The sequence below is a fragment of the Chiloscyllium plagiosum genome, chromosome 18 (assembly GCF_004010195.1).
Source record: "Chiloscyllium plagiosum isolate BGI_BamShark_2017 chromosome 18, ASM401019v2, whole genome shotgun sequence".
Taxonomy (NCBI): Eukaryota; Metazoa; Chordata; class Chondrichthyes; order Orectolobiformes; family Hemiscylliidae; genus Chiloscyllium; species Chiloscyllium plagiosum.
In genome coordinates, this window is record NC_057727.1 from 39,897,429 (window position 1) to 39,924,781 (window position 27,353).

A 27,353-nucleotide genomic window follows, 5' to 3' on the forward strand; every position below is an offset into this window, starting at 1 on the left:
AGGTTTATTCTCGAAACATTGATTCTCCTGCTTCTCGGATGCTGCCTGACCGGCTGTGCTTTAAAAAACATTTAGTTAAGTTAATGAAAAACAGATGTTTAGAGGGATATGGGTCAAGGGTGGCAGGTGAGGCTAGTTTAGTTTGAGATTATGGTCAGCATGGACTGGTTGGACCGAAGGGTCTGTTTCCGTGCTGTGTGACTCCATGACTCAATGAACAAATTTCTGAGAGTCCCCCTTCATACTTACCTCTCACTCTGAGTCAACGAGTGATAGTTTGAGGCTCTCTTGTTAGATGAATGAGCCTCCCTGACCTATTCAGTAAAGTTTCTTTAGGATTTTATGTTAATCATTAAGATTCTCTCTTCCATTGATCTAAACTCTGGAAAACATATATCCCAGACAGGGCTTTCTCCATGGACTTCAGAATCCTATTGCTAGGGTCAAATGGAGGTTAGATGTCCACAGTATGTGGGAAAAACTCACCATCTATAATGTTCCACAAATTCGCCAATTATTAGCCAAAAGACAAGGCTCACCGTCCTTGGGCTCTCAAAGCTGGAGAGACAATAGAAGCAGTCTGACACTGAAGAAGTAGCATGTCACTTTGAGATAAATGAGAGATGGGTCACTCCAAGATAAAGGTAACCTCCAATATTTTATGCTTTCAAGTGAAAATACCCCCAGCAGCTTGGCTAAGATTATGGACAGATCCTTCAACAGGGCAGCTTGTGGCTGCAACTGAACACGAGCAAAAAGTGCATCAAAGCTGAAATGAACAGGTCTCAGGTCTGTAAGGCCATCTCTGTCCTGACAGTTGATGCCTCTGGGCACCTGGGAGCTAAATGGAAAACTCTAGCCAGCCTCTGAGGATAAACTTTGCAGACCTACAACAAACTCAAGTTGCTACCTACAGCTTATACATGGCTAATGTTACCATCAGCCTTTAGAAAATGGCCTACAGAGATAGAGCAGAAATTTGGCTCATAGTCCAATAGAACAAACATACCCAGCTGCACTGAATAGACGAAGGGTTAAAATTTGCTCCTTCACGTTCACTATTTCTGTTATGTTTGGACAATATTGACAGCAATGAGAAATATCAACCAAGTCATAATGCAGCAAGATAGAGAAATAATAAATATACCCAAAACCAAAAATAATACAATCCACTGTCTTCCACAGCACTAAAGTTGCCTAAACCTCATAGTAAAACACATGTAACATAGCATAAAAAAGTCTCATCCATCCTTATTCCAAGTTGTCTGTTTCCCACTGAGTCTGTGTTTCTCCTTTCCCTTTCCTTTTCGGTACATGCATGCTTCTCTCTCTCTCCCCCCTCCAATCAAAGACAATGGAGGGTGAAATCTCTGCCTTCCCCTAGTTGTTTATTTTTTTCTCTCTCATTTTCCACTATCTTTGCTACTGAAAAGTGAGAGAGAAAAAAAAATATACAAGTGGCAATAGGGTGCTATTTTAATGGAGAAACCAACAACTTTTTTTATAAGCCACAGTACCGTAGATACGCAAACCCAACACTCTATGTACTTCTTGCCCTGTCAAGTAGCCAATCCAAAGTACTCTGGCCAACACAACAAGGTTTGAGAACCTGACTTCTCATACAGACATTAAAGGGAAAGTTAGATATGTACATTATGTGCAGTTCTGGACATCACACGATAGGACGAATGTGGAGGTTTTGAAGAGGATGCAAAGAGGTTTACCAGGCTGTTGGCTGGATTGGAATTATAAGGAGAGGTCCGACAAATTTGGGTAGTTTTCATTAGAGTGTCAGGGACTGAGGGGGCAACCTGATAGAAATATTTAAAATTATGAGAAGTGTGGATAGAGACGATAGTCAGAGTTTCTTCCCCAAGTTGGAAATATCAAATACTCAGGGGTTTCGGGAGAGAGTGAGAAAGTTTAAAGGAGACATGTGAGGAAAGTTTTTTTCTGTAGAGGGTGGCTGGCATTGCCAAGGAAGATGATAGAAATAGTTATGACAGCAACATTTAACAGGCATTTAGTTAAATACATGAATAGATTAAGGAATAGAGGAATAAGGACCATGTGGAGACAGATGGGATTAGAATGGCATCATGGTTGTTATAGACGTGGTGGGCCGAAGGACCTGTTCTTGTGTGATGCTGTTCTCTGTTTTATGTACATGAGGGAGAAAGGAATAGGATATATTGAGATGATGGGATGAAGTAAGGTGGGAGGAGGCACACATGGAATATAAAAAGCAGCATTGATGTATTGGGCCAAAAAGCCTGATTGTGTGTTATAAATTTTTAACGATTCTGCCACTCTGTAACCCCATTTCACTGCAGGCATCTGTCTACATAATTAGCTTAATGATAGGAGGTAGGGATACATCGGTTAAATGAACAACTAGGTGCAATTAATCAGAATGTGCGCATAACAGGATGATGGTATCATTTTCGGGTGAATCATGGGCTGATACAAGTGAAATAACTTCAGGGCACATTTGCACCTTAATCTGTGAGGATGTAATTTCTATAGAATCTTAATCACCTGGGATGGATTTTATCTGATTGTGTAATTGCTGGATGGTGTTAACATTGCCTATTGTGGTAGTAATATAAGCTTGCAGAATACAAAGCAGCAGTATATCTTAACTGGCCCGAACCCAATGCTGTTGCCATTGCTCAGAATGAAGGATCCCTGCTCCCCAAACCTCGAGGTGGGTGGGCGGGGGTCAACAATCTACAACAAAAAACTGAAAAAGAAAACAAATCCCTCTGAATGAAATTGATGTCTTTTTGTTGCTTATTTTTCAGAATAATTCCACACAAGGGGAAAAGTCACTTTTAACTACAGATTCTGTATCTGACCAGTCTTCCGAACTCTGCCTCAAATTAGCAATGACAGCAAGAAAACATTTGGGAAGTATTTTGAAAGAACATGCCATTCCACACTGCTGTTGATCTGCATCTCTAAACTAAAACCTACTATATTTGCTTTAGTTACCATGTTTTGGTATTTTAATATGACATGTCATAAGGTAGTCTGTGTTTACATTTATTGATAAATTATATAGTATTTGGAAATTATCTAAAACCTTCCAGTGAATCTCAGATCAGTGGTAGGGAAACCACTGGCAAAAAATTCTGAAAAAGAGGATTAATCTGCATTTGGAGGCAAAGTTTGATTAGGAATGGTCAACCTGGCTTTTCAGAGAGAGGTCATGCACAACAAATTTGTTAGAATTTTTTGAGATGCTGTGTAGATGAGGGGAGTGCAGTTGAAGAGTTTTACATGGATTTCAGTAAAGCCTTTTACAAAGTCTTCCATGTGGAACCAATTAAGAAGATAAAAGCGCATAGGATCCAGTATAACATTGCTAGCTGGATCTAAGACTGGCTTAGTGGAAGGAATATCGACGATGGTGGTAGAAATCTCTTTGTGTGACTAGAGATCAGTGTCCAGCAGTGCACCACTGGGATCAGTGCTGGGTCACTCAATGATCATGATATAAATGACAGAGAAAATGTTGGGGAGGGAACATATTAGATTGAAAAGTACATTTACGATTGGGACAAAGACTGGCTGGGTGGCTGCCAGTGAGGAAGAAGATCAAAGGTTGCAGGAAGATGTAGACTGATTGGTCAGATGTGCAGAAATTTAACCCTTATAAATGTGAGGTAATGGACTTTGAAAGTAACAAGACAAGGGAATACTCAATGAATGTCAGGAGACTAGTACTTGGTGTACTCGTCCACAGGTCCCTGAAGGTAGCAGGGCAGGTTAAATAACATAGTTAAGGAGGCAGATGGGACACTTGCCTATATCAGGTATGGGATTGACTATAAGAGCAGGAGGTTGTGTTGGAGCTGTACAAAAGTTTGGTTACCCCACAGCTGGAATTCTGTGTGCAATCCTGGACATTCACTATAGGAAAGATGTGATTGCACTGGAGGTGATGCAGAGGAGATTCGTCAGGTTGTTGCCTGGGGTGGAGTGGTTTAGCTGTGAAGAGAGGCTGGATAAGCTCAGATTGTTTTGTTTTAGAGCAGTGAAGGCTGAGGGCAGACCTGACTGAAGTGTATAAGATTATGAGGGGTACGGACAATATGGTTAGGAAGCACCTGTTCCCCTTATTGGAGGGGGAGCAAGGGGCAACATTTTTAAGGTGGTTTAGAGGGGATTTGTTAATTTATTTTCACCCAGAGCATAGTGGGAGTCTGGAGGGTAGATGAAGTGGACAACCTCACAACCTTTAAAAATTACTCAGATGATACTTGAAACATAATATTCATAGTTATGAGCCAAGTATTGGGAAGTGAGACTAGTGTAGATTCAGGGTACCTTTACTTGGGGCAGACTTGATGGGCCGAAGAGCTTTTCTATGCTGTATGATTCTATGATAATACAGCTCAAGTACTGAGTTCATACTTTGAAGGCAATACTTAAAGATGTCATTTAATCTTCAAGACTTGTCAATATATTATTTGCACATATCTGTCGGTGTTGTTCTGGTTGTATTTATCTTCCCAGTTAATGAAACAGTTATCAACAAAAAAACTTCATATATTATTTCAAATGTAAATACATCTTATGCTGGCATATTTCATTTTGTAACTATGTGCATATTTATTAACAAACTAAGAAAATAATTCCAAAGTCATTAACTGGTTTATTGTTCTCAAACTGTCATTTTTTTATTATACTATGGGATCATAGATTAGTGTTCAATTAATAATCATGTGCTTTCTGCCATTCTTTAAGACAATGTTCTCATTTCATTAGTGAAAACTTAAGAATTTATCAAAGAGAATTTAAACCATGATCAAGAGATCTCTTACTGTGGGAGAAAACAATCTATTTTTCACCAGGAAACCATGCATGAATTGTATCAGAACTATACACACAAACTGAGGTGAACAATTACAATTACTGTCACTGTAAGCATTCTCATTTGTATCTATAGGAGTTGCAGACAAATTTGCCATGCAAGATTATTGTGCAAATGGTTTCTTCCTTCTGTGAAGCCAACATTAAAAATCCATTGTTGGTAAGCTGCTGCACACTAGGACATTTCTAATGATGTTAAAGATTTGGCACTGATGAAAAGACAAGTTGTCAGGCCCAACTTTGCAGATTTATTTTTAATGCCAATTACTTGCTGCAATGTTACCTCTTCCTCTATGTATTTCTAGCTTATCTGATCCAAGGTGCACACAATAAAACAATGTAAGTGAGGTAACAGTGGAACATAAAACATTATTTTTCAGTATCCTTTAAAAGTAAAGCCTCGAAGATAGTCTAAGATAGTAGGAAACAGATAGGTCCTTTATAACAATCATCAACACTAAATTGATGAATTTGTATGGAAAACTTTATTTGATAATAAAAATAGCATTCACAGACTCCTTTTTGTAGCTACATATACATTGTGATCTGTTTAAGGGATTGGGGTGGGGAGGCGAAGAAGCTATACGAATAATATTAACATCTACATACTATACTGCACTATACTAAAGTTATGTATATAGCCACATGGATCAAGCTACGAACAATGTAGTATTTATATATGCATAGTGTTTTATAAAAAGATTTGCCCATATATTGCTTTCAATCTACACAGCAGAACATTAGGCCTATAGCACATTGCAAGAGTTAATGCTTAAAGAACACAGACTGCATACAAGTGTTTCATAATATACAGGCAGGTTCACCATCAAGAAATAGAATTTCAAAACCAACAAAAACTTAATAATTACTGATAGAGTATTCCTTTTGAAAACAGTTTTATATACCTGAATCATTTTACTTTAAAATATGTCCCATAAATCAGTTTGTTCAATTTCTGAAATATAAACACTATCACATTCCTCACAACTAGTTTTGCCATAGTTTCACTCTTTTTACAAGAAAGGCAACATTTCCAACAGGCTCAATTAATTACAATTTAAACTTTGTACACAAGATGGTTAGTCATACATTTGTACAGTACCATGGCAACAACAGTGATAAAACTTGCAATGCTTACTTTCGTGTTGTAATGGAAATGTGAACAGTATACACATACACACACTGAAGCACTGAAAGCAGTTCACTTAGTGGTTAAACAATAATGAAGAGCTTCTTCATGGCTCAGCTAGGCAGTTTCTCTTCTCATTTTTCAAGCAGTGCCACAGCAGACCTTCACCACACAGTCCCCCTTTGCAATTGGCTTAGAAATTATCAAATTAATTTACATGACTATTCCACTTCAAATCTTGAATATACCACCTGTTTAAAATTGTTGCTAAAGTCTGCAGTCTCTTTAGCCATTTTTCTATTAATCTAAACACACTCTCCTTCATGAGTATATCAATATCATGAGTCATATTACTCCAGTTTAGAAGCTTGCTCTTCTTTTATGTTTGATCAGCAATTTACCAGCTTAAACTATACCATATCCATCAATTCTTAGATGTTTCAGAAAGCGTCCAAACCTTGTGTGTGATATAGAAAAATACTTCATATTAAAATGGCATAGTGTTTCGACAAAGTGCAATTATTTTGTGCTAATGTCGTCTGGTTTCATTACAATATTGGAGACACCCCAAAGACTAACAAAATATCTGGCAAGTTATCTAAAATCAATAATACAATTAAGGCTTACATTTCACATGTAATGTCAATACTATTTTCCTTTTGAGCAATCCCTAGCTTTTGTTGGGTCAGGCACATTTTACTGTTAACATTTTCCTGACGTATGTACAGTGTCATTTTTGTTTGTAGTCTTCTTTTTACATTAATAGGCCTCTAGTCTTTTTAAGCTGACAAGCAATGATCAACTTTGGATCTATTCGGAGAACCTATGTTGCCCATTTAGACGGAACTTGACTTTTCCAGTGCATAATCCTTCATTTAGATGCTGAGATCAGTGCTGCATTCTCGAATAGCCTTCCTTCTAGGCTGTGGGGATTGCCTAGAACTTCTAATAAAGTCATTTTTCTCCATGTTATGTTCATCTCTGTGCCTTGATCTTTCATCAGCTTTGCTTCTTTTTTCAGGTGATCTGTCTCTTTTTGCGTCCAATGATCTATGCCGCCTTCTCTCAGGTGACCGCTCTCTTCTTCTCTCAACTGTTGTTTCTTTCCGCCTGTAAGGTGACCTTTCTCTTGTTCTGTCAGGTGACCTCTCCCTCCTCCTATCAGGTAAATCTTGCCATCTCCCTTCAGGTGACCTTTTTCTCCTTTCATAATGTCCCTCTTTGTATCTGCCAAGAGGTCTTTCATTCCGTTCCATATCTTGAGCAGTCATCCTTGATATTTCCCTACCTCTTTCAAGAGACCTTTGATGGTAGCCATTTTCTGTTTTTCTTTCTTGACGCTGTTTCCTCTCAGGTGATCTGTCCTTCCTCCTTGCCGGTCCATTTTCTTTCCTTTTGGAAGTACCATTCCAGGTTGTAGTGTGGTGTTCCTTGGTTGGTCTGCTGTGATCTTTTCTGCCTATTGGCTCTTCTTGTTCACTAATCCTCCTTTCCCTGTGCTGTGATGATTTGTGAATTTCTGGTGGATAATTGGGTTCCAGTGATGGATGAGGTCGTCTTTCTGATAAATATTTCACTTCCGGTACATTTTGTGAACCTGTTGTGGAACTGCCCCTGTCATTGTTTGGGTCTGGAAGATAAAAGGAGGAAAATAATAGTACTTCATAAGAGTAACATCTTTGAACACAGTCATGCTATTAAAAAGCACCTACTAACGCACCTGTTCCTCACAATAGTTTTATCCTTGAACCCATTCTTCTGTAAGACTTTCCATCTCTCATTGTGAATAATAACTTGTTAATTAGCTGCAAGCACTTTATTAAATTAAAAACCTTAAATTCAACTCCAGTTGACTGCAATTTGCCATTTAATATATTAAATGCCATAAACATTTTAGCATTCTCAATATAGCATATGCTAATATGAAAACATTGCTACATAAGATGATACTTAAAAGGACATTTGCTTTGCACAACAGTATTAATAACTAGTTCTACATTCAGCATAGTACAAGATGGATGATGAATAAGGCATTCTGTTTATCTTGAAGTTGCACAATGGGATTCCAAGTTACTGATGAAATTACTTTCACCTATAGCTTCTCTATCCACTGGTTTAGTAAAGGTGCTACTCTATTTACTTTCAAAAGGCTAAACATCAAAAGTAGTGCAAAGAGGAAATTCAGACAAAGGCTTACCCTAGGGGGTCATTTCAAAAGTCACGCATCTTAACATTAACCTCAAGACAGCCTGATTAGGCAAGTTATTTCAAGATAAAATTCTAAGCCAGCCATTCTCAACAGGGGGCCTTAGGGCCCCTAGCACATTTGAAGGGGGCCACAAACTGTGAAATGATTTTCTGTCTATCTGTTCATGTTGTATCCCTGTTTGAAAGGGGGCCCCTGAAACCTGAGAATAGCTTCTCGGGGGTTAGTGGCCAAAAAACGGTTATGCACACACATTCAAAAAACACAATGTATTTTGTACAGGCTTTTGCATTGACCACAATTAAAACCGATTTTGGCACATTTCATATAAAACTTTTACACAACTGTAGGCATTATTAGGGATATGCAATATTTGTAGGGTAAAAAAGAGTTTGGAATTCCTTCATTATTCCAATCCGTTACAACAGATTTACATAGTGGCATTATTCAAGTTGTCTTTTGTAAAATATTGACCCTCTCCTGCTTTTTAAATTACTCTCAGATTTCGTGAGGATTCAGCGATTCCTGAATTCTGAATGATGAGGGACCACAAATTTCAAAGTGCAGCTGACTCACTGGAGGGTTACGCATAAACCCATTGATGAATACCTTTCCAGTAGAACAGTCATCCAGTGATATGGCCATTAGGTAGTGACATTTCCTAAACTATTAGATCTGTACCTACATGGCAGTGGATTGCAGCATTTACCTCAGGCTGAAGCAAATCTTAAATGACACATGGTTATTTCAGCAAAAAAAAAGTCTAAATAAATCAATCCTTTTAAGTCAGAAATAATGTCAATCAAGGCTTTGATGAAGAAAGTTAATTTGTGAGATCTGGCTGTTTGCCTTTGATGCTTTGCTGCATTTAAAAATTGGTCAATTCTCAGCATATATAGGTAGAATGCAACAAGGAACCAGAGTGTAGATATAGTCATTGCTGCTCAGGAACGTACTGTTTAATTCCAATATTACTTTATATCAAGAGTTAATGTTTCAATGTTACAATGTTGTTGACAATTAACCACAATATATATTTATATTGCAACTGAAGTCTTGACAATTTGTTGCCTTCTTGTGGAATATTCCTAAATATAATTCTCCTGTTTGTAATTTATACAAAATAATATATTTTCTCCATGGAGAAAATGACAATATAGCCCTACATGTCATCCATTGCGCCTTCATATCCTATTTTTATTTGACTTATGATATGTGGCCAATGCTTTGATTGTCAAGCCTCACTAGCAATGTGAACATATTAACATATGAATTTGGAGCAGGAGCAGGCCACTCAGCCCTGAGTCTGCTCCACCATTCAGTAAGATGATGACTGATGGATGTTCATGGATGCGGATCGTTAGCTGTCTTCCTGTTTGTCCTATGTAGTGTTTTGTGCAGTCCTTGCATGGGATTTTGTACACTACATTGGTTTTGCTCATGCTGGGTATCGGGTCCTTCGTTCTGGTGAGTTGTTGTCTGAGACATGAACACCAACTAGCCACGTAACGACACGACCAGCTATCCTTAGGAGCTACACATGCAGATGACAAGCAACATGAATTCGACTGGGACAACACTACTATTATAGGACAAGCCAAACAGAGAACAGCCAGAGAATTCCTAGAGGCATGGCACTCATCCACAGATTCAATCAATAAGCACATCGATCTGGACCCAATATACCGACCACTGCAACGGACAGCTGGAACTGACAATCGGAAGCGGCAGAGACAAGCCACTATAAAAGCCGGAGGAAATATCACAGAAGCGCTTCACAGGAGGCTCCCAAGCACTGAGGATGTCACCTAGACAGGGGACGAAACATCTGCAACACAAATTCCCAGGGCGGTGTACAGAACCACAATAACAAGCATCCAAGCTACAAATCTTCTCACAAACTTTGATCTCCTCACCTTGTCTTAAATGACGATATCTTTAACAGTGATCCCTTCTTCTAGATTTTCCCACAATTGGAATCATACTTTCCATATCTGTCAAGTCCCTTTAGGGATTCATATTTCAAACAAGTCATCTTTTTTACTTCTAAATGCCAGCCGATACATACTTAGTCTTTCCAACCTATTCTCATAAGAAAACCCATCCAGTCCAGGCACTGGTACGGCAAACTTTCTTCAGACTGCTTCCAACATATTGAACATCCTTCCTTAACTAGGAGACTGTACATAGTACTCCAGATATAGTCTCATCAATGCCCTGTATAACTGAAGTATAACCTCCAGACTTTGTATTCAACTCCACTTGCAATTGTAAAAAGAAACAATTTTAAATGAAAAAAAAATCAATATTTAGTGTGTAGTATGAGCACAAAGTATAAATTATACCATATGCACGAGTGAATTTAAAATGCATTATAATCTTAGGTTCCACATGCTAATCATCTTAAACAGTTCAAAATTAACAAATGTAATGAGTGACACTTCAAGGTCTTGACTGGCTAATTGTTTTCTAGTTCACTTACAGATGCCCACTGTCCTCTATTATATACATATTTGACAGAAATATTTTGACATAATCAAGTGTAGGTTAATTTTTCTGTAAACCATGTGGCAAGGTGCCATGAATAATAAATGAATTTGTGGACCTTATGCACCATGACCTTCAGCTTCCAGCATAAACCAGAATAGCAACATTTAAACTTCAAGTATGTTGACATGTGGGCCAAATGGAGATTTTGTGCAAGATCTCCCTATACACTAACAAACTTCCTAAATTCCAATATGAAAATTGGGCCCTCCCAGTCTGATGGGTTCAACACATGCTCAAAATCCACTGAACCTTATTCTCTCAATTTATAATGTCTGAACACTTGACCAACTTACAGACTTGTACTCACTTCCTACATTTTCTTCTGTAAGAGCTTCAGGCAGTTTAAATTTATGAATTGCTAAAAATATGATAGCATGTCCAATAATAGTATTGGACACTGATCTCCACAGCTGTTCATATTTTATACATGTCTTTCCACTATAACGCATGTTTTGTTAATGTGAATTCGCTGTAACACAATTGACAAATTGGGGATACTTTCTAACGCATGAACTTTTAACATGTGTTGGCTGTAACGTGATTACATTGCCAACACTTTGAGCTCTATTTCTGAAATGTGATTTTTCTATAACACAGGGTTGCACAAGAACACAACCATCACGTTATAGAAGAAATACCTGTACTGGACATCAATTCACAAAAATGTTCATGCTCAATTCCATGAATGCCATGAACAGAGTACATCTATTCCATATGTGCATGGTTATAATGTAAGCAAATCCACAACATATGCCCCAGATAAAAGCTTATGTTTGTAACTCTAAAAAGGTGACATGGAACACTTCCCTTTCTGTGTAATTGTGCTACAAGACTTTAATAAATTCAAACTTCCTGTGGATTCTACACCCAATGATTCAAAGTTGACTTTGCATTGGTTGCTGTTATGATTTTATTTAAGTCTAAGTTAGAATTAGAATATTGTAGTATTTGAACAGCAGCATACAATGAACAATTGAGGTTTATGTTATCTGCAATAATATTTTGAGTAAAAAATGTTGTCAATACCCTATTCCTATTACTCAAATAGAGTGTCCTTTATAGTCCTACAATACTGAGAATGATCCAAACCTACGGGATTATACCCTTAAACTGATACTGAAGAGAAATCCATCCAAACATAAGAAATGCCAGTTCTCTAATCAAGCAGGAGCCTTGTGCTTTCATCACCTGTTTTTAACCTTAACTCAAGGTTTTCCTTTACAGATTTTCTATTCTCAACATTGATAAATCCAGGACTTTGTGGATAGCCGGATTTCCAATAGTAAAGAAAACTTCAATAACCTCCTCGAATTTGAACATATTAACCAATATAGATAGTAATCTTAATACTAAAATGCAATCTAACAAAGCTTAATGCTGAGAAATAGCAAAGAGAAAGGTAATTGACATTTGTGTTATATTCCAATAACTTATAAGAGTTTGAACATGCCTAAAAAGATGACAAACGTGTCTATAAAGTTGATTTTCCTCGTGCAATTTTGCTCTTTCTTCCAACAACAATAAATATTTCTTGAATGATCACAAGACCACTTGTAATTATACATTATTCTGACAGTCTGAAAGCTATGGATTTTTTTTTAGAATAGTCGATTTAACAAAAAGCATCAGGTCATTTACCTTGTACAACATCTAATCACTTAAAATATCCTTATTAACCTTTGTTTTACAATATATAGAAATGGAAATATGGCTTTAGATAGTGAATGCTCCTCAGGAAGAATGTGCTAGAACTTTTTGGCTGACAGGGGTCTTGGTCCACAGGAGAGTCAGAGATGCACGGCGGAATCAATGCAAGCACTTAAGTGGCCACCATTGAACCATAATTGAGGTCCCCAGTGACAGAAATCCAATCTGCCAGAAGGTGCTGGTCAATCACAATTAGAGGGGTGACACCAAAGCATGGACCAGAGGCCTGCAGGACTGCAGACACAGAATAGTGACGAGGGTGATCTTCATGAAAGAAGGGGCAGGGGACTGGCTTTCAGTACTCCTTCTTGATGCCGGTTCCCTGATCAGCCAAATATCGGACCTCCTTTCAACAGTTTGCTGAGAATGTGGAAAAGGCACGTCATGTCTGTTAAATCCCTGAGGCACTGCTAAAATGGGTGGTCTCAGGGAAAATGGATGGCAATTGGTTCACTAATGAGCTTCTCACCAACATCCCCCACCACCAGAAGACTGACTGAATAAGTAGGCCTGGCTGACATTTTTCTGTTACGACAAGCTGCATTAAATCTAGCTCAATGTGCTTCTTCAATGAAGTAACTTTAACAAGACATAAGATTAAGGGACACCATTATTTTTTACAGACCTGACTAAACACTAAACATTGCACATACTAATTTAGGTATCTTTGTAAAAGTACAGTTAAATCTTACTTGCATGGAATAGTATATGTGCAATTTACGTTAGCTAGCCAAAATTGAGATTTAAACATAAAAACTCTGTCCTCACAAACAACGATTTGGAGCTGCTGGTGTTGGACTGGAGTGGGCAAAGTTAAAAATCACATAACACCAGGTTATAGTCCAACCTCAAAAGCTGCATAAATTCATGCAAGATTCTGTAAGTCCCACTTTGTAAATAGAATCAGTCTCACTTAACAATGGGACACAGACTGACTTTAACCTCACACCTTTAAGGCATTGTCTGAGCTGAGATGGCACTTACTGTTAGAAAAGCTAAAGCTATTCTAAAAGATGAAAGACAATCTAAATATATTTAATATATCATTACGGCTCCATGACACTGTCACACTTTTGCTATAAATTCTGGTGTCTTATGATCCTGTACTCCACAACCACCTGATGAAGGAGCAGCACTTCGAAAGCTAGTGCTTTCAAATAAACCTGTTGGATGACGTGTTGTGTGATTTTTAACTTTGCTCATCAACTACGGATGCATTGGCTCAGAGGTGTTAGAAGAGCTGATTTTCTTTTGGTGAAGTGAACAGATAACAGTCAGATTCCAATAAACAGACAGTTGGCAGATATTTAGTGATATTTAGGTTGGAATAGTCCATTGCCAGTTTCATTATAAGTTAATTGTAATTTGTTTCAACCATTCTTTCAATTTTCAACATAATCTGAAGAACATTGTGGATTGCTCACACCATTAAATAGATATTGTACTTCCATCAGACTAATCCAAACTTCCCTAATGCATGGTTTGTTCAGCCTTCCATAGTTGACTGTTATTTGGAGTTGAAGTAAAATGATTGTTAATATATACAGTGGGAAATAGGCATGAAATAGATTTTAATCGGGATTGTTGTGACATATAATTTTATTAGTTTATGTTTTAAAAGCAGGGAACTGTCCTAAATATTTCAATCAGAATTTAATGTTTGCTGAACAATTTAGCTGCATTTTAAAATAATGTAAAATGATGGCTGTATACACAATTTGAATATTGGGTTTCATACACACCCCAACAGTTTTTTACTCTCCACTCACAGTGGGGCTAAGAGTTAAAATGTCCCCCCGTATATAATTTCACTGGCTGAAACAAAAATAACACTTGCGCATAACAGTACAATATTAAGAAAAAAAATTAATAAATTTAAGTGTATTCTTCTGCTCCATCACTTTTTGAAGAATCTTTATTAGCAATTCCATTGTGAGCTTTCATAGTCACTATCGAGGAAGAGAGGCTAGTGCGTTTAATGAGTTGGTTATGCAGGGGAACTCATTTTGGCAATGAATCTCAGGATATATAATCTTCATGTGCTGAGGATAGCTAAACTCTAGTATTTATCAACTACTTAATTAATTGCTAAGAATTCATTGCACAGTTCATCCAACATTCAATTCCACTAAAGGTAACAGCACTGACCAGAGGATCAGGTATGCAACCTGCAGCCAATGCAATGGTAATCCTTTTTCACTAATGTCCAAAGTCAAACTCTACTCCATTGAGTGCAAGCCAGAAACTTCTTCAAATGAAGATTGAGAAAATCTGACACTTATTATTCATTTCTGTGCTCTCACTCTCCTGCAGCTTCAAGTGTCTGGTTACATACGTGGATTGATATTGGTTTGGAAGCAGCTTTCCTACTTTTTCTGCCATAATTTGAAGAAACAAGAAAAAAAACTTTAAATTTTTTTAAAGGAAGAAAATGGCCCTTTTCTGAGCCTCGCCAATTGAAAATAACACATCATTATCAGTACATGTAAGAAAAAGGCAATTTAGAATGAAAACTACAATTTTCCTATGAAGAATAATGAATTAGTAATTTGTGCCATCAGAAAATACCTCCTCACCATTTTCTACTGTAATGCAACAAATTTCATGTGTGTAAACAGATCATTAGGAGGATATGGAATATAAAGAGGTGGCCCACTGTATGTGTATTTTGTGACAAAAAAAGTTAATATTTGGAACTGCCAAAATCTCACTTGCCATGTGAGAATTGAAAAGGCTCCACAAAAGGGCATTAAGTATCAGATTCAATCTCAGTAACAGGTCTCATACTGGGACGACATCATTCACACAAAGTTAGTGTGTAGCAAGCCTTAAGAAAAATAACCTTCAAACATTCAAAGCACTCAATACTAATAAAGATTCAAAATTTATTTGAATGAAAGAAATTGATATTTATGGAAGGAAGTGGACGCACAACTTTTATATTGTTTTAAGATGATGGTGAGTTGACAGTGCATTGCTGATTCTTGTTCTTCTTCAAAGGCAGGGCTTCCTATCATAAATACTGCTAGGAACAGAGTTGTACACAATTTACAAGTTCAATTTTATTCAATCTTTGCGAACTGAATAGTAAGGAGAAAGTGAGGTCTGCAGATCCTGGAGATCAACTGAACAGCAAGAAAGAAAAGCATTTTCTTCTGGCTGATAACAGCAACAAGACGTCTGGAAAATTGGAGAGCAGGTGCAGAGGGGTAGGAGAACAACAGAGAAAAAGTTAAAGGCAGCTATATGGGCAACCAGCAGATGATGCCAAACGTTTACAACAACTTGACAAATTGGATTCACAGTATGTTGAAATTCCTCCCACCTAACAGTTAGCTTTCTTTGCAAAAACCACAATAAAGTGTCACTCTTGATACAGTCCACCTGACTATTCCTTAATGGACTGTATGTAATTGAGCCAACACAATTTTCCAAGCCCTCTGGCTAATCTTCTATTAAAGCCTTGATGGACAATCAGGAAAATCCATGCACAAATAGCACTTTTCACTTCTAATGATTCTAAGTGCTTCCAGCACTTGCAGCAATTTCTTATTTATTCCTCCTTTCTTGAGGCTGCATTTATTGTAAAATGTTTGGAAAAACTGTGGTTAATTTGTTCAATTATGTACATGCAAATTCATTTTTATTGATAAATTTAATCAAAATAATATTGCATAATTGAATCAATATGTGGACACAGACAGTCATAGGTCAGTTTGGTATGTAGAAAGATTCTTCTACTAAAATAAAACTGCATTGATTTGCACAGAAATAAGCTGTAATTCCATAAAATCTAAATAACCAATAGTAGGAGGGTATATATGCATTGACAGCATACAGATGGTGTGCAAAACATATTGGTTTGACATATTTTCTCACTTTAGTGACTAAAGGAAAATAGATCTGAAAACCTGATTAGTTCCTAATTTATTTTTTTGTTTTGCTTAACGAGGGCAAAAATTTAAAGTGATATTTCAAACAATTAAAACCATTCTGAAAATAGCAAAAGGGGAAAACTGATAAGGTAGTCATATAAACCCATGGGAAACAAACTGAACCAGGGATTATTAAATACGAACATTTTAAATATGTTCACACTATTTTGTTTTGTTACCAGAGAATGCAGGAAGGGAAAAGCTCCATGGACCAAACTTCATTGGGCTATCTTTTTCATGACAGCACAAATGTTTTACTGGGTCCCACTGAAATATTTAACCAGCAGACATCTGGTATTTAAACTGAAGCAAGTCACTCATTCTTGCTTTACTAATCTCCATCCTGGACAATTTCTTAACTGTTGAACAATGTGAGATGAAGGGGTGAAATTACTTTCCTTTAAACCATGTATTGTTTACAGCCTTAATGGCACTGTCAATGAACAAGTGGAGCTGACTATCTCAAAATTTTAGCTGCTAGAACACCTAACAGACTTGCTCCACTTGGTTAGTAAGTTTAAAAGACTAATATGCAACTCTCATTTGAAGATATTAGAAGGTCACTGTACATACATTTCCAGAAAAATAATAACATATTTTCCAGCTCACAAACTTGTAGTACATGTTAAAACAGCACCAGCTCCTAAATGGAATAAAATGGGAATTGTTAATAAGAATTCTTATTCAAATCTGAGAGAAGTTTTAACTGGGTTAAAAAGACTGCAGTAAGGTCCTGCTAGTAGAAGTCAGGTAAAGTTGCAAAGTCAAAGCATATGAAATCAGAGGACAAGCAGCATAGCGGAGAGCAAATTGGTTAGACAGAAAACAGAATAATAGTCGCTACTCAGATGATTGCGAGATGGTGGTAAGTAATGATTCACAGGAATCTATAGATGATTTGGACACGGAAAAGTAATAACAATATTTAGGGATGACACCAAATTTGGGGAAATAGTTAATGCAGACGTGTGTTGCAATAAAATACAAGAGAACATCAAACCTGTATAGGCAATTAGAAGGTAGTGTGCTTTTCTATCAAGAATAAGATAGTTACCTAGTCAGACAGTCATAGAGATGTACAGCACAGAACAGACCCTTCAGTCCAACCCATCCATGCTGACCAGATATCCCAACTCAATCTAGTCCCACCTGCCAGCACCCACCCCATATCCCTCCAAACTCTTCCTATTCATATACCCATCCAAATGCCTTTTAAATGTTGCAACTGTACTAGCCTCCACCACTTCCTCTGGCAGCTTATTCCATACACACAGCACCCTCTGCATGAAAGCGTTGCCCCTTAGGTCCCTTGTATATCTTTCCCCTTTCACCCTAAACCTATACCCTCTAGATCTGGACTCCCCCACCCCAGGGAAAATACTTTGTCTATTTATCCTATCCATGCCCCTCATGATTTTGTAAACGTCTATAAGGTCACCCCTCAACCTCCGATGCTCCAGGGAAAACAGCCCCAGCCTGTTCAGCCTCTCCCAATAGCTCAAATCCTCCAGCCCTGGCAACTTCCTTGCAAATATTTTCTGAACCTTTTCAAGTTTCACAACATCTTTCCGATAGGAAGATCAGAATTCCAGGCAATATTCCAACAGGGCCTAACCAATGTCTTGTACAGCCACAACATGACCTCCCAACTCCTGTACTCAATACTCTGACCAATAAAGGAAAGCATACCAAACGTCTTCTTCACTGTCATATCTACCTGCGACTCTACTTTCAAGGAGCTATGAACCTGCACCCCAAGTTCTCTTTGTTCAGCAACACTCCCAAGGACCTTACCACTTTCCCACTTCTCAGCCCACTGGCCCATCTGATCAAGATCCCGTTGTAATCTGAGGTAACCCTCTTCGCTGTCCACTGCACCTCCAATTTTGGTGTCATTTGCAAACTTACTAACTATACCTATGCTCAGATCCAAATCATTTATATAAATGATGAAAAGTAGTGGACCCAGCACCGATCCTTGTGGCACTCCAGGCCTCCAGTCTGAAAAACAACACTCCACCTTTGGTGGAGCCAGTTCTGTATCCAAATGGCTAGTTCTTCCTGTATTCCATGAGATCTAACCTTGCTCACCAATCTCCCATGGAGAACCTTGTTGAATGCCTTACTGAAGTCCATATAGATCACATCTACCACTCTGCACTCATCAATCCTCTTTGTTACTTCTTCAATAAACTCAATCAAGTTTGTGAGACATGATTTCCCACGCACAAAGCTATATTGACTATCCCTAATCAGACCTTGCCTTTCCAAATACATGTACATCCTGTCCCTCAGGATTCCCTCCAACAACTTGCCCACCACCGACGTCAGGCTCACTGGTCTATAGTTCCCTGGCTTGCCCTTACCAGCCTTCTTAAACAGTGGCACCACGTTAGCCAACCTCCAGTCTTCCAGCACCTCACCTGTGACAATTGATGATACAAGTATTTCAGTAAGAGGCCCATCAATCACTTCCCTAGCCTCCCACAGAGTTCTAAGGTATACCCGATCAAGTCCTTGGGATTGATCCACTTTTATGCATTTCAAGACATCCAGTACTTCCTCCTCTGTAATATGGCCATTTTTGAAGATGTTACTATCCATTTCCTACATTCTATATCTTCCATGTCCTTTTTCATAGTAAATACTGTTGCAAAATACGCATTTAGTATCTCCCACGTTTTCTGCGGCTCCACAGAAAGTCTTTGGAAATTAAGAATCTAAATGGTGCACAGGTTTAAAAGAATCCAGAAATAAATTTGAGAATTATTGAAGGTGACAATACAAATTAACAAAGCAATAAAAAGTATCAACCAAATACTGGGGTTAACGTCTGGTGGAATCTAATTTATAAAGCAAAGAAGTTATGTCAATCTTATATAGAACCTTGATGAAGCAACTTGCCTGCAATAATTGATGAAAAAGATATAGAAACACTGGAAAAAATGTGAAAAAATGCATTATATAAGAACTTAATAGGAGCAGTAGGCCATCCAGATCCTTCAGCACTTGCTACAACATTTTATATAATCACAGGCTATGTGTGACTGCAGCTCCGCTTTGGTGCCTTACCCAATTGGTAGTTTGAAAGTGATAATACCAAACTTGTAAAAGGATTAGAAAGACTGAACAGATTTGAACAATTAAAAAAAATTGAGACAGCCCCGTAATAGTTTTCAAGGTTATGTTGTCACTTAAGAATAGAAAGTGATGTTTCCACATGTGAATAAAGTTCAAACTTGACCAAAATAGGAGATAAGATTGGAGTGGTGCTGGAAAAGCACAGCAGGTCAGGCAGCATCTGAGGAGCAAGAAAATTGATGTTTCGGGCAGGATCCCTTCATCAGGAATGAGGCTGGGAGCCTCCAGGGTGGGGGTGAGGGCTGCTGGGGAGAAGGTAGCTAAGAATGCAATAGGTGGATGGAGGCGGGAATGAAGGTGATAGGTCGCAGAGGAAGGTGGAGTGGATAGGCGGAAAGGAAGATTTGCAGGTAGGACAGGTCATAAGGATGCTACTGAGCTGGCAGGTTGGAACTGGGATAAGGTGGGAAAGTGAGGAAAATGGTGAAATCCACATTGATGCCCTGGGGTTGAATGTTCTGAGGCATTTTTCCTCCAGATGTTGGGCGGTGAGGGAGTGGCGGTGGAGGAGGCCAAGGACCTGCATGTCCTTGGCAGAGTGGGAGATAGCCCCTAATAAATCCAACATACAGTTCAGGAGAAACTTTTTTTATTCAGAATGTAAAGAATATGGAACTGGCTACCACATAGATTGTTTCAGATCAATCGTACAAATTTATGAAGGATAACTGCATGGAGAAGAATATGATATATCAATGGGGTAAGATGGAATAAATGAAATTGGAGGAGGCTCAGGTAGAGCACACACATTGGCTGAACAGCCCAGTTCTGTCTTCTAATGATCCTATTTTGTATTGAGGCTCACATTAATCAGGTTATAGATCATGGGAAGATGTTCAGTTTCATCAACAGTGATTATCTTCTAATGAGCACAGTGCCACACATCTTATGATTTTATATTTAATGTGCTGGCATTTTTTCAATTTATCTTTTTTTTATTTGAATAGAATACTTTTTTTTAACACGGATAGTCACTTCTTGAAACAGTCAGCACTCAAGAGGTTAGATAAATTACCATTCAGGCTCCTTCATATCACAATGTGGCGTCATAGATGAGACAGTAATGTTGATGTAAGACTTTCTTTCCTTTTTAATCAATGTGCTACCCTATCTGTACTTTTGTTTTGTCCAATGGCCTGTCTACAATCACAAATTCACTAGCTTGGAGGCTGCAGATTTCTTGGATGTTCAACAGTTATTAATATTTGTGTAACTCCTTTAATATGTTAAATTCCCATAATTGAAGAAATATTGACACCAATTCAAAGCATAAGGCATTACGATTGGAGAAGAGGGAAATTTTGAACAGTGTCTGAATAGAGGACGGAGAATTGAAGAATCAAAAATATTTAGGAAATTCCAAGGCTGAGGGCCAAGACAATAGGATACATGGTCAGCAATGATAATGTGAATAAAGATAGTAAAAAGTCCAGAATTAAGGAAAGGTTGGAGAAGGGTTAAACGGGGGAATGTTAGTAACAAAGCCGTGGGATGAAGCAATGATTTGAACATGTGGATGAGAATTTTACAGTGGCTCTATTTGAGAATGAATACAGGACAAGGCATGGGGTAACGGGTTAGTATTAGCATTGGGACAGCAGAGCTTTAATTTTTTTGACAATGGAAGCTCTAAGACTAGCTAGGTGCACATTGGAATCGAGTCCACATGAGTGAAGGTTTCTGCTGAGGAAGGGGTGTAGCTGAGTGGTATTACAGGAGTTAAAGTCTGTTTTTCTTGATGGAGAGAATATGGGTTGCATGGTCAACTGAAGATTAAGATTGTGCACACACTGATACAATCTTAATCAATGATTAGGAAATGGAATGTGACCATGGAATGGCTATTGCCTTCCTGGTGTTGAACTGAATTAGGTTTTGGCTTATCCAGGATTTTATGTCAGACCAGTAATCTGAGTCAACAGATGCAGCAAAGGGCACTTGCAAGTTAGTGGTGAGGTAGGGCTGGCCATCAGTGTACACGTGAAGTTTGATTTTTTTAAAAAAATTTATTATAATGAGAAATAAAAAATGACTCAGGAGATAAGGTAGCAGGCCCGAGAGGTAATCGTATGGGGTTTGGAAGAGAAGCCACCACAGGGGATAGGTAAGTGCAGAATCGCAGTACTATTGAGATGAATAAGCAAAGAAGATATTTTGGATGAGAATGGTGTGGTCAACTATGGCAAAGTTGGAATACGATTATGAAGGATTAGGATGGATTATGCAACACAGTTACAATTGCATAGGAAGTAATTTATGATTTTGATTAGATCCATTTTCACATTGCTGCCGTTTGAAAATTCGATTGGAGAGGTTCAAACATGAATGTCTGGGAAAGATGAATTTGTGAGGAGATGACATGTTCCCAGAACTTGAAGAGGAAAGGAAATGAAGGGTGATGGGCAGCAATTTGCAAGGATAGAACAACCAAAAATGGAATTTATGAGGCAGTGAAAACTGTGGGAGATTTGAAAGGGAAGGAGATAGACAGTATCTAAGAGGGAAACATCGACGAAATAAGGTCAAGTAGAAGTTAGGAAAAGGAGTGGTCACTAGTTCAGGGAAAATAGGTCCCAGGAACAAGGCACTGTCCCTCAAAGACAAGCTGAGCTTGGAGAAGGCATAATGGAATATAGGAGAAAAGGTGGAAAAGAAGTCAGCTTCATGGCTGTGGTAAAGGAAAGTTTCAGAGGCATCTGAAGAGATTTAAATTTCAGACACACGTGAGTTACTGTACACTTGAAGGTGAGATTGGAAAGGTGGAGGGGGAGTTTTAGGAGAGACATGATATTAGAGAAAAACAGTCCAAAGGTATTTTTGTGTTTCAGGAATAGTAAGCAGATTTGGCACAGGAAAAGAGGACCCAGTTTTTTAAAAAGTGGATAATCCAGACCTGTTGATGAATGGCTAAATCACTTGTGCACCAAAACATTAAAGACTGCACCCTGTGGCACCAAAGGAAATAACTATGAAAGGTGTTACTAGGGTACTAAAGGTAGATATGAGAGTTGATTGATCAAACCCGTATCTGCACAAGCGTTATGGCAAATGCAAGGCTAGAGACCAGACAAAGGAGAAAATTGTGAAATATTGTTCTAAGTGATTTTGGGAAGAGATATTCCAGATGAGAACAGTGGTGGGGTTAAAAGGGGCTTGAGAATGGTAGGGGATGTGATAAAAATAGTTAGAGATGGCTTTATCAATGATTTAAATGATAGAGGGACCTGGGAGGAGGAGAGAGTTAGGCTGGCCATGAACATGGACAGGAAAGCTTATATGGAAGGAGATATTAATGGAGGACAGAAGGGCTGTGAACTCACTAAACAGATGGCAAGGTTCAGGCTAAATCAACAGTGGAACAGTTTATTTGAAATTAGGAGTTTCGTAGCTTTCTCAAATGTTCCTGTGTAGTACACATATTGTGTAGAATGGACACAGAATCAGATCCAGGAACCAAAGATAGCAGCTTAGATTTTGAATCTTTTGTCAGTTTTGTGCCAGGTTGTTGCTGAAACATAGGCAGTTTGTCATTTTCAGGTCAGTTTATTTATACAGACCATCTCTGGGATTCCAAATATGCCTATGTCATCAGATAATCTCGGAGCTGGGAAGAGAGGAGAAACAGCCAAAGTGAAGAAAACAGAGGAACTCATTTCCTCCATATTTTCTGAAAAAAACTTTTTCAGATCCTGCAAACATTAATACTTAACCAAATCTAGGAACTTCAGGCATTTAGCAAAGAAATATTGCAAGGATATCCACAGAAAGGACAATAATGTTATTAAATATAACCTTATTCAGATATCTTTCAAGTTACATACTGAAAATTGGAACTCAAAGAAACTTAAATTATCATTTTAATCTCCCAATAGTATGTCCTAGTGTTTCAATCATCACTTTGCTTCTTGGAGAACACTGACGCTTTAAGATGAACAAGATAACTTGGGGATCACTGTAAAATCTCTAAATCCTCCCAAATCACTGTTGTTTAGTTGTAACAGCTAAACTGCTCCCAGCTGACTGTCCAGGTACTTTTTATCTTTTGATAATACTAAAACTATACAGTTGTACACATTCTCTGGAGCATTTCTTTAAAGTGATGGGTTAACTTGGTGTATCGAGTCATACAGCATGGAAACAGACTCTTTGGTTCAACTCGTCCATGCTGACCACGTTTCCCAAACCATACTAGTTCCATTTACCTGTGTTTGGCCCATATCCTTCTAAACATTTCCTATTCATGTACCTGTCCAAACGTCTTTTAAATGTTGGAACTGTACCTACATCTACCACTTCTTCTGGCAGTCATTGCACATGTGAACCACCCTCTGTGAAAAATTTACCCTTCAAGTCCCTTTTAAATATTTCTCCTCTCACCTTAAAACTGTGCCCATTAGTTTTGAACTCCCTTACTCCAGGGAAAAGACCTTTGGTATTCACCTTATCTATGCCCCTCACTATTTTATAAACCTTTCTTAAGGTCACCCTTCAATCTTACCATCTTTTAAGTGAGTTCACAGCCCTTCTCTCCTCCATCAATATCTCCTCCCATATAAACTCTCCTGTCCATGTTCATGGCCAGCCTAACACTTCTCCTCCAAGATCTGGCCTAAGCTCCAATGAAAAAGGTCCCAGCCTATCCAGCCTCCCCTCATAACTCAAACCTTCCAGTCCCACTAATATCCTTGTAAATCTTTTCTGCACCCTCTTCAATTTAATACTATCATTCCCACAGCAGGGTGACCAAAACTGCACACAGAACTCCAAACATAGCCTCACCAATATCCTGTACAACCTCAACATGACATCCCACTCTTGTACTCAAAGGTTTGAGCAATGAAAGCAAGCATGCTAAATGCCTTCTTTACAACTCTGTCTACTCATGACAGAATTTTTAGGCAATTATGTATCGTAACCCCTCGGTCTTTCTGTTCAATCACACTTCTCAGGACCCTCTCCTTAACTGTATAAATCCTGACCGTGTTCGTCTTACCAAAGTGTTACACCTTGCATTTATCTAAATTAAACTTGTCTGCCACTCCTTGGCCCACTGGCCCAATTGATCAAGATCCCTTTGTAATCTTTGATAACCTTCTTCACTGTCTACTACACTAAATTTTGGTGTCATCCACAAACGTACTGACCATGCCTCATACATTCTCATCCAAATTGTTTATACAAATAACAAACAACAGCAGACACAACACTGATCCCTGTAGAACACTGCTGGTCATTGGCTTCCAGTCCAATAAACAAACCCTCCACCACCATCCTCTGTCACCTAACGTAAAGCCAATTTTGTGTACAATTGGCAAGCTTTCCCTGAACCCCATGAGATCTAACTTTACTAACTAGTCTACCATGCAGAACCTTGTCAAAGGACTTACTAAAGACCATGTAGACATCATCTAACTTCTAGGTCACATCCTCAAAAACCACAATTTCCCATGCACAAAGCCATGCTGGTGATCCTTAATCAGTTCTTGCCTCTCTAAATGCATGTAAATCCTGTCTCTCAGAATCCTCTTCAACAAACCATCCACCATTGATGTCAGACCCTCTGGTCTGTAGTTCCCAGGTTTCTCCTTGCAGTCTCTCCAAAATAAAGGCACAACATTACCTACTCTCCAGTCTTCCAGCATCTCACCTGTGGCTGTATATGATACAAATATCTCGGCTAAGGGTGCTGCAATTTCTTCCTTATCTTCCCACAATGTCCTGACATACAGTCAGATTCCAGAGATTTATTTATCTTTATGCTTTTTAAAACCTCCAGTACCTCCACTTCTGTAATGTGGACTGTTTGCAAGACATCAAAATTTATGTCCCTGAGTTCCCTTGCTTCCATGTCTTTTCCCACAGTAAATGCAAAATATTTGTTTAGAATCTCTCCCATCTCCTCTCTTTCACACATAGACGACCTTGTTGATCTTTAAGGTCAGAGTCCCAGTTTCAAACCAAACTCGAAGCTACGTTGCATCCCTTCTAACATTAATTATATTTGAAACCATTTTAAATCCCAAGTCAAGAGTCACAGGCTAAACTAAACATTGTGCTGGGTGACTGGGCCAGGGCATGTCATTCTTCATTAACTAATTTAGTTTGCACACAATCCTTGGTATTGCATCTTCTTCATATGTCAAATGGTAGAGTCACTAATATACCATCATTTCATGATCTAACCTCTTCTTTTATGCACTTGTGAAGGATCCGATTCCACTTTTCATGATATACATTAATTCACACATTCAAGCTTCTGATCCAAAAGACATATTGGACATCATGTAATGGTAGCCTTATTTGTTTTCCCCTCTTCTGTAGGAAAACACTTTTAACATGTTTATGTTGGGTTACAGAGGTAGCATGTTAATAAACATACCAAACTTGGGAATATTGAATATTGAGTTGAAATTTTTAACATACAGGGTCCTCAGCGAGCAGAGTGCATTGTATTTTTCAAGAAACACTTAAAGGCACTTAATACCAGAATAGAGCTTATATATCATATACTGGCTCGAATTTAGTCTAAAGACTTGCAATTCTATCAACAAAATAAATTCTAGTATAAGTACAGAAAGTAAATATCTGTATTTCCATACAACAATTTTGATTCACATGTCAAAATCAGCAAAATTTAGGTTTGTCAATTTCAAATCAATAAACAGGGCTCTATAAAACAAATGACAAAAAGCATGAATTATTTGTGACAAAATGTCTTGCTGTTCTCATCCATATAATGGGAATTGGTATGATATGCAATTTTGAAACTTTACCGTAGCTTCAAATGAAGAACTTCCAAAGTGCATCATCTAAATTTGAGATAAATATAGCGGACAACACAGGTTGCCCAATTTGCTTTCTACTGACTTCAAATGACAGAAAAAAAAAATCAGACAAGCTAACAGCAGCCAGCCAATCCAGAATGTTCCGTCACGCTATGGCTGGTGAAAGTTCTGGTGATATTCTCTAAAGTATAATCAAATACTCCATTGTTCTATGGATGTGCTTTTCAAGGTTTCATAAGAAAACAAAATTTGAAATGAAATGTTCAGTTTTATGCCTCCTTATTCTGCAAAATCATTGAATATTTACCTCTTAAAATAAAGACTTGGGGCGATTGCTTACAACATCGATATAATTTTTAAACAACACCATTAATTTCAGTTTGTGGAATCAAGGTGTACTAATGGAAATGGTGGACTTATCCAAATGTAAATGATGTTCCATCTTTGTGAAAACAGAATTATATTAAATACAAAAACACCAGGTTCTTCTCAAACAGCTACGTCCCACAAATGTCGGCTTAATGAATGAATCCTACTCGCATGATCAGTTGGAAACCTACACTGATGAACATAAGCATATTCATGGATATATGGCTGAATGGATATAAATGGAACACAGTATGAGCCTTTATATATTTCTATATAAGGAAGCAAGATGGAAGCAGCAAATATTGATTTGTCTACCAACCGTATTTTGATTAGGGCCCATTAAGTAGAAGCAAGACTCCCCGTGCTTGTCACTTCTCATGCATGAGGAGAGATTAGGAGGTATCATCGCTGAGGGCAGAACGAAGAGCCCAGCACCCAGAAAAGACGAGAGAGAAAAAGAGCAGAAGATAGATTTAGATTCCCTATTAGTAAGCAGCAACAGGATTGATCAGTCTGTTGATCGTGGAAAGATGTTTATTATTGTTCCAGTCAGATTGTCCAGGCAAAAACAATTAGACTGCAAAGACAGCAGTTGCAAGACCAAAGAATACAGAAAAAAAAGAGCACCAGGAAGTTCTACTGGGAAATGCAAT

The 27,353-nt window shown here is 38.1% G+C and overlaps 1 protein-coding gene across 7 annotated transcripts in view; it reads right to left on the reverse strand.

Moving 5' to 3' along the window:
* Nucleotides 1–4,648: 4,648 nt before the first annotated feature.
* magi1b (membrane associated guanylate kinase, WW and PDZ domain containing 1b) overlaps nt 4,649–27,353 on the reverse strand; it is a 453,246-nt gene continuing 430,541 nt past the window's right edge. For 2 of the 7 annotated variants that reach the window (XM_043708288.1, XM_043708287.1), the window contains 2 exons: nt 27,020–27,108; nt 7,448–7,637 (listed from right to left, as the gene is read on the reverse strand). In XM_043708288.1, coding sequence (XP_043564223.1) covers nt 7,581–7,637; nt 27,020–27,108 — 146 coding nt within the window. In that variant the 3' untranslated portion in view covers nt 7,448–7,580. Of the gene's footprint in view, nt 7,638–27,019; nt 27,109–27,353 lie in introns of all 7 variants that reach the window. The other 5 variants (XM_043708283.1, XM_043708282.1, XM_043708285.1 and 2 more) reach the window with 3 other exon arrangements.